Raw genomic sequence first — 8,893 nt, 5'->3', positions numbered from 1 at the left:
TTCATCCGCTGCTGAACAGAATCTTTGTTCATTAGCAGAAACTGTTGAAATCTGTCCATCCGCTGGTTGTAAGTTCATTCGCAGATTTGACTACATTCACTGAATCTGATCAAAAGTCTGCGTAAATAGCCGTCAACGAGGAGTTCGGGTCAAACAAAGTCAAACCAGTCAACGACGGTGGTTCTGCGCGGCGGAGACCGGCGGAGGTTGAAGATGAAGTGTGGTGGTTTGGGTTTTGTTTCGGGCTCGGTCAATAGCCGTCAACGAGGAGTTCGGGTCAAACAAAGTCAAACCAGTCAACGACGGTGGTTCTGCGCGGCGGAGACCGGCGGCGGCACGGTGGAGGGTGGAGGAGGGTATGGTGGTGGGGTTTTATAAACAAAAATGAAGAAGATGCTCGGATAGTCCCTGTGGTTTGGCCTTTTAAAGGAAAGGGTATTTTTGTCATTTCACATCATTTTAACAGAGAAAAGTAACTGAAGTTAGACCCAGGGACTATCCGAGAACAAAACGGAAAACCTTGGGGACTATTCAAGTAGTTTTAGAAAGATAGGGACTATAGGTGAAAAAAGGTAAAACCACAGGGACTATCCGGGTATTTTTCTCATTATATAAATATATAGGAAGTTTCTTGTGAATACTTCAATTGTTCGAATATCAAAAGACTATAAGTTAAGTTGACCTTGACTTCTCATAGCTAATTACTCCCATATATACACACATACCATCTGAACTCATGACACCCCACATCACCGGAAAACCTTCCTCTCCGGCTAAAAATGAATTACAGCGGCTCCTCACCTACTCTCTCAGCTACATTCGAACGTTCCGCCAGCATCGATCCCACGAAGCACGTAAGCTACGCTCCCGAGCCAACAGCTCCAACCATCTCATCTGTTCTTAACGGACACTCGGAACCTCAGTTGACCGCAACCAGTCAGCATTGGGTGTCTCCGGTACAGTCAGATGTACGTCCAATAATGAAGTCAACCAATCAAATTAGCGATCGTGGGTTGAGTTCAACCAGTTTCAGTGGTAAAGCACCGGGGCTTTCAGGTGCTGGGCACAATATCATGTCTGCGAATGAAGTCACCAGCAAGGTTGCTAGTGAAGCAAAAGCGCCCACAATGACCGATGTTGCGGAACGAGATCGGAGTAACAAGGGAGAATCCGATGAAGCTGAGGCGGATAATGATGATCAACAGGACCTTGTCGGGGTTAGTATGGTTGGAAAGAAGTTCATGTTGGTCAGTTCTGTTTTAGGCATAATGGAAAACATGAAAACATACCTTTGATTGCTTCAGCACAGGCCAACAAAGAATCCAGATGTGAAACGCAGCAATAAGGTTTGACATGATTGTCATCTTGATCTGGTTCCTCCTTAGGGTGCAATCTAATGATGGTGATGATGAAACCGATAAAGGGGAATCGGTTATGAGAGGAGGTCGATTGATGTTATGAGAGTAGTTAGGTTATGTGTCTAACCTTAGAACCTCAATATAAGTCTCCTTATATATGCACCCAGGAGGAAACCCTAATTAGTTAATAATGGTAATAAGGCCCATCAACAATTACCAACTAATTATTTAATGGATTGTTATATATTTTGATCCATATAATGTAAATGATTATAATGGCCATATATATAAATAAATATATTATTTATTTATTCTTACATTCTCCCACTTGGCCGAGTAATCATTTACTATGAGTATTAGATAAGCCTGATCAGGTGTTTACACTCATTTTAGCTTTAAACAAGTACTATAGCAGAGAAATACAGCCGTTGAATCATTATGTGACTCAGGACCCCCATTAATCATACTATAGCCTTAATTTAAAACCTAATCGTTATGATCAAAATACGCATAAGCCCTTTGTTTGATTTGTAACTTTATTTGTCTATATGCCATTATGTCGACTTGACATATTCTTAGAGACATACAAAATCAAACTGATGAGGAAAATTAACTAATACTTAGTCATTCATAGTACGATATGCAATTGCGCACGACCATTAATTAATACCCGTCTATGAGCTCTTTTAATAAGACTTATGGGTAATAGCCCTTCAGTTATAGGATCCTTAAGCATATCATGAATGTATTCGATACAAACTTAGTTTCTTCAATTCGTTCATAAACGAAAAATTAATTGCGTATCGAAATTTAATGCAGCACCTCTCGAACTGTTACTGTTCAAGTAGTCATGGTAGCTGACTTTATCACACTAAGTCTTCAAAACATTATATGGAGTTAATAAACTTATGAGTCCACTGATAAATTTCTAACAACATTTAGGGACTATATTATGTCGTTATAACTTAGGTTGTTATTATCAGTTTATTATGACTCCTCCATGAGATAGGTTTTGTCTGCTGACATAAGGATATACCCGAAATTACATTATGTCATCTTTGAACATTACAAAGTTAGAGTAATAAACCGGTTTTAATTCTCACTTCTTCTTTAAATTGTAGTCTCTCGTTTCTTTTAAAGATATTTTAATACTCCATTAGATGCTACACATTAATCTAGACATATCTAGTGTGTTGCAATGTGAGCAATATCTAAACGAGTATAGACTTGAACTTACATAAGGCTTCTAATTAATGAAGCATAAGGAAATAATCTCACTTATCCTATTATCCTCTAAAAAAGAGCAGTATTGTTTGTTACATATGTAAGGACCCATTTAAGGTTAAACTGATGGAACGAAACTAATGTCCCATTGGGTCTATCTCGGTACGTTATGATATCTATTACATAAGAGACATCTTTGAGATCTATTATATCAAAGTTTGTGTTAACAATGCTTTGACTTATGTAACATATACTTGTCAAAAGAATATTATCTATATAGACAAGTTTATCTTAGTTGCTCCCACTCATCTTGAGGTAGGTACATTAATCCACTTGGTTGTTGATGAAAATAATTACATTAAGATTTCATCACATTATGATGTTTGCATTAACCCATACACGGATTTTATTGGCTTACAAATAAAGTGTTCTTTAACCTTCAGTTTAGAACTTTTAGGTTGTTTTATGAACATGTAAATATGTCAGCCGTTTATTAGGGAAAATTGTTTTAATGTTCATCTAATGTAGCTTTAAACTATTACAAGCTACTAGAACAATGATGATCCTCAAAGAAATCTTAGATAATTTATCTCTTCCTAAGTATGACCTTTGACAATCAATCATGCTTCTTAGTGTCTTAACGCTTATATCAGGATTTGGTTTAGTTATGAACACTCTTAGGTAATTCAATCAAATCCCAAACGTTATACGAACACATAAAATCAGTTTTACTAGAAAACTGTTTTATTCCATTCAGATGATTGATTTACGCTAATGGCTTGATTTTAAGAGATAGGATCAGTAAACTTTTCCAAAATCCATTTCAACTTCATTAGGGAGGTTATGTAATCATCAAAGTTAGTAGGCTTTTAAACCTAGATGACCTCCTGAGTTGATTATTGGGTTTTAAAAGTTTCAGCTTTATGGATTAGCTCTTGGTTAGGTTGCTATCATTTTCATTCTAAATTTGTAAGAGTTGGTGTAGTATGGTGTACAAGAGGTGTTATCGGAGTGAAATTTAATGACACGCTTCCCCCCGCCTCTTGTATTCCTTGCAAATCATGATAAGGACTTTTGACTGCTCCCACCGACCTTAGAAATCTTTAGGAACTCAGCATGCTTAGGGTCAATATTTAACGACCAACAAATTCTAATAGAGAAACAAGTTAATGACGTTAGTCGTTGTGATTTCTCTTATTGAGGATTATGTTAGTTTAGGTAAGAAATCTAAGTGTGCCCACAAGTAAGCAACAATGAAACTTTTGTAAGAGTAGCATTAGATTTTAAGGAGACAAGTTATGATAGAACAGTGTCAAGATGGAGCAGTGTCTTGTACAAGAGGTGTAAATTTAGGTAATGTAAAATTTTCACACCCCCGCCTCTTGCAACTATTGCAAGTTATTATTAAGACACTTAATGCTCCCACTGATCTTTAATATCTCTAGAATGCTACAAGAGAAATTTCAATGAGCTACCTAACATGGGAACCTATCATATATACGTTAGACTTTATTTGATTTCTTTATTGTCCATATATCATAAGAGACTTTAGGGACATTTTTAATAGAAATCTTATTAAGTATATATATGAATAGATTTCTTCTAAGACAGTGAGCCATATGCGACAAAATTTAGATACAAGTTGATAGTCTTTTAAATAATAAATAAATTATGTCTGAATATTCCATTTGGAATAAGTTACATGAATGTCAATGAATGACTTATGATGGACCCATACTTATTCTTTAAGCCAAGTAATATTTAGGGCTGTAACGTCATGATTTAAAATCACTTAAATTGAGATTAAATGAATGATCATCCTCATTAACCATGTCATGATTTCTCATGAATTTTGGTTGTAATGGATGGAATTTATAAGTCTCATTTTCCTTTTGTCAAATTCTCATTTGCATGATAACAAAAGTTGTGAAAATGTAAGGTATCATCTAGTTTTATCTTAGTAATGTTTCAATCCAGATATTTAGAACAAATAAGATGAGAGTTTAAGATAAGTGTGACTTTATGTTGACTATGCAAACCTCACAATCTTCATAACATAGCCTAAGTAATGATACTATATTCTGATTAATCTTCAGAATATGTAAGGTATCGACAAGCGTTGTTAGAAGACTGCTTATTATGGTCCTTATAGTCTTAACATTTAATTTTGTCACTAACTCTCACGTTAGTTATTTGTTGACTTCTGGTAAGGAAACGTTTAAAACTAGAGTCAACTAATCATGTGTTAATAGGAATATTAAAGAATTATTAGACTTAAATATCATTAGTAAGTGACTATCTAATTAACTTATCCAACTGTTCTTCTGAATAATGGATAGTCTCATTCCTTATGCCTAGTCTAATGACATAATTATGCATTGAGATTTTCCCTTTAAGAACCTTAGAGTTGGGATTTTGTACTTGTATTTTGTCTATGGACCTTAGAAAAATCCTCTTTTAAAGTTTAAGTGGTTGTAAGGTGAGTAACAACTTATTTTCCAGCTTCAAACATTTATTTCTTTGTACATATGTTGCTTATCAACACACTCGTTATACTTTGGTATTTTTGAGTGTTATAGTTGATTTATAAGACATCAAATTGTACAAATGAAAATCTTAGTATGTAATGTACTAGAAAATGTACTTATTTTCATGCGTAAGCCCTTAATTTTATGGGTCATGGTATTGTACATTGTTATGTATTCACATATAACACTTAGCTTTATAATTTATAATTTTAAATGAAGGCATGCATCTTAGGAGCTCTTGTGATTATTCCACCATTATAGATTAGTCTTAGAAAAGACTTAATCTGGAATAACTTTAGTGATAGCAGTTATGTTAGGGAGTTCTTGATTATCATAAGAGACATCATGTTCGATTTATCCTAATCATCATGCTCTACTTTTCTTCTGTAGTGCCTTATCAGAAGGGAGCAATAAGATTATCGTGTCTTAAGAGATAATCAAGGATTTAATTTAAGAGCTAATTATTATAGAAACTTTAAGCAAAACATATTAGATTTAGGAATTAGAGTGGATGAGATATAGATTTATAGAAGAAAATTATAGTGAGTAAAAAATTATGGGTACTAAGAATAAGGCAGACGAAATGATCGTAAAATTAATTAAGGATCATTAATATAAGGATCATTGTGTGAAGAGGTTGTGATATGTCTATTACTAACATCAAAATAATAGACTTATTTAAAATTCTACTTAAACGAAGACAAATCAGCTTTGGCCAGAAGTGTAATCATTTAAGCATGTGTGCAAAGTAATCGTGACAAATCAGCTTTGGCCAGAAATGCGACAATCACTTTAGTTATGCACTTGTCAAGCATGCTAAACATAAATGAATTAAATCAGCTTTGGCCAGAATTAAGACATTTCACGTTTGTAATGCATACTCAACATAGCTTTTATAATATTTGAACAATAAATAGATGCATCAAATCAGCTTTGGCCAGAAGTGATACATCAGAAGCTCATTTAAGTTAAGTCATTTTGGTTTTGTAAAACATTATTTGATCCTTATTAATTAACTAAGTATTTACAAAAACCAATTATTTAGTAGCAAACTACCTGTTAGCGCGGATCGAACTCCGCGATGAGTTTGCTGGGGTTGCAGGGGAACAGCGTGCCCCCGCATGGGGTTCGGGGCGGAGCCCCGAGCTAAATCTTAGTTCACATTAAACAGCCTAAAATAATGAGGTTTCGAGTCTGTTATGAGATCTGGAGTCAGTTATGAGGTCTCGAGTGAGATCTCGAGTCAAGTCTCGACTCAGCTTATAACATTATGAGATCTCGACTCATTAATGGTCTCGAGTCGCAACCTCAGTGTCTCGAGTCGTAATCATGGTCTCGACTGCTGTGAATTATGAGATCTCGACTCCTTATGAGGTCTCGAGTCGCAACCATGGTCTCGAGTTGTGATGTTGTGGTCTCGAGTTGTAGCCTTATGGTCTCGAGTTATGACCTTGTGGTCTCGAGTTATGATCTTATGGTCTCGAGTCGAGACCTTTGTCTCGAGTTGTAAAGATTGAATCCCTTAGTCGAAACCTTAGTGGTCTCGAGTCGAGACCTTATGATCTCGAGTCGAAATTGTTGTCTCGAGTTATAAACATTTGAGAACACTTATGATTTCGAGTCGAGTTCTTGTGGTCTCGAGTCGAGACCTTTGTCTCGGGTGGTTAAAACTTATCTCGAAACTCCTGTTACAGCTGTTGTTGTGAAAACATAACTGAAAATTCGAATTGCTAGGGATTTTGAGATATGGTTTCCTGTTTTAGTGATGATCTAATTTTATCATAATATTTCGAAAATTCATCTGATTATCAATTAACAGTTTCGAAAATCTTTAGAATGCAAAACAGATCAAAACAGGAAATAACACTCAAAATCCAAATTATATTCCAAAACATAAAGGAATTTCGAATTTTCCTAAGAACATGATGAACCCTAAAAAAATTAAAACATAAATTCTGGAACCCGAAATCTGTTATTTTAATGATTTCGGAACAATTAATTTTAACCATTTTGATTTCGAGTCAACAGTTAATGCTTTTCTTTTTCTTTTCCCGAAACAGAGATTTTGGCAGTGTCAAATGACTCGAAACTAGCTGTTAGTTTTATTAGGTTTTCAAAACTCTGTTTTCCAGATTTCAATCCCAGAATTAATGGATACGAAAACAGAACTGACTAATCAACATATGCTCTGATACCACATGTTGGTCAGTTCTGTTTTAGGCATAATGGAAAACATGAAAACATACCTTTGATTGCTTCAGCACAGGCCAACAGAGAATCCAGACGTGAAACACAGCAATAAGGTTTGACATGATTGTCATCTTGATCTTGTTCCTCCTTAGGGTGCAATCTAATGATGGTGATGATGAAACCGATAAAGGGGAATCGGTTATGAGAGGAGGTCGATTGATGTTATGAGAGTAGTTAGGTTATGTGTCTAACCTTAGAACCTCAACATAAGTCTCCTTATATATGCACCCAGGAGGAAACCCTAATTAGTTAATAATGGTAATAAGGCCCATCAACAATTACCAACTAATTATTTAATGGATTGTTATATATTTTGATCCATATAATGTAAATGATTATAATGGCCATATATATATATAAATAAATATATTATTTATTTATTCTTACAGTTCAAGCCGGTTAACCCGGAGGCATACGATGTGGAGGATGATGATGAATACTCCGTGTTAGATGATCCATCTTACTGATTTTAATTTGTGTTATTTGTTTGGTTTAAATGTAAGATCAAAAGAAAATTCATATTTGTATTTCCCTTTATTTATTGAATATCTTTCATGAATGTGTTTTAAGTTGTAGTTTTGTTTAATTGTTTGACACCGTTGATTGTTGTTTTGGTCAGCATTTGAACTGTTATATTTATGGGAACGATTCTGACATGTTATAGGAGAGGAGTCATATGGTATGTAAACATATAGTATATATGTTGTATCTGATATTAACACAGAAGGGGACGCACGAATAATCGATTGAACTGTTATATTTATGGGAACGATTCTGACATGTTATAGGAGTCATATGGTATGTAAACATATAGTATATATGTTGTATCTGATATTAACACAGAAGGGGACGCACGAATAATCGATATATGGTTTCGGGCTTTATAATGCAGGTTGTGATGGGTGGTGGTGGTGGCTGGGGTATATGGCTGGAGATAGAAGGGTAGATGGCAGGGGTGTGCAAAATTATCTGTAAATCCCGAGCCATAACTTACTCAGTAGGGGTGTGCAAAATTATGTGTAAATCCCGAGCCAGGAAAAGACCCAACAGGCAATCGAAAAAACAAACCCAAATCTTTTTGGTTTATTTGGTTTGGTTTTTGGGTTTGCTTATCAACTCCACAAATCTTGCTTATCCAATCGAGTAAAAAACAAATAATAACCGGTTTAATCATTTATTGGTTTAATCGGTCAAAATTGAGATTTCGGTTCGGTTAGACACATTTCTAGTTCCGGTTGGTTCTGTTATCGGCTAGGCTCGAAAAGTTTCTAAACCCAATAAACCGATATCCGAACCACTGAACATCCCTGGATATAGTGGGGGAGAGAAATAAGGCACTAGGCATGTATATACGCAGTTATTTACTTAAAAAATTGATTATGTATTGGACGATGTCCGTCTAACGACCACAATAGAAGACTATTTGATTCTTATTACCGAAAATTGAGAAACAAACAGGCAAAGGAAAGAGATGAGGAAGTTTAAAGGTTGCACCGCAATTGAACTTTGCATATGTGCATTGGCTTGCCAAAT

The 8,893-nt window shown here is 35.2% G+C and overlaps 1 protein-coding gene across 1 annotated transcript; it reads left to right on the top strand.

Moving 5' to 3' along the window:
* Positions 1-713: 713 nt before the first annotated feature.
* On the top strand, positions 714-7,933 carry LOC118484345. Its single transcript, XM_035980379.1, has 2 exons — positions 714-1,238; positions 7,750-7,933. The coding sequence occupies exons 1-2, from the start codon at positions 780-782 to the stop codon at positions 7,825-7,827; spliced, it is 537 nt and encodes a 178-aa protein (XP_035836272.1). The 5' UTR covers positions 714-779; the 3' UTR covers positions 7,828-7,933.
* The last annotated feature ends 960 nt before the right edge of the window (positions 7,934-8,893 follow it).

This window comes from Helianthus annuus, chromosome 11 (assembly GCF_002127325.2).
Source record: "Helianthus annuus cultivar XRQ/B chromosome 11, HanXRQr2.0-SUNRISE, whole genome shotgun sequence".
Lineage (NCBI taxonomy): Eukaryota > Viridiplantae > Streptophyta > Magnoliopsida > Asterales > Asteraceae > Helianthus > Helianthus annuus.
This window is presented reverse-complemented; position numbering and strand designations above follow the sequence as displayed.

What these genes read in the sequence shown, in the direction of transcription:
- LOC118484345 (XM_035980379.1), top strand. Translation starts at nt 780, where the DNA reads ATGAATTACAGCGGCTCCTCACCTACTCTCTCAGCTACATTCGAACGT. An exon ending in TTAGTATGGTTGGAAAGAAG is followed by an intron (nt 1,239 to 7,749) that starts TTCATGTTGGTC and finishes TTATTCTTACAG; the next exon opens with TTCAAGCCGGTTAACCCGGA.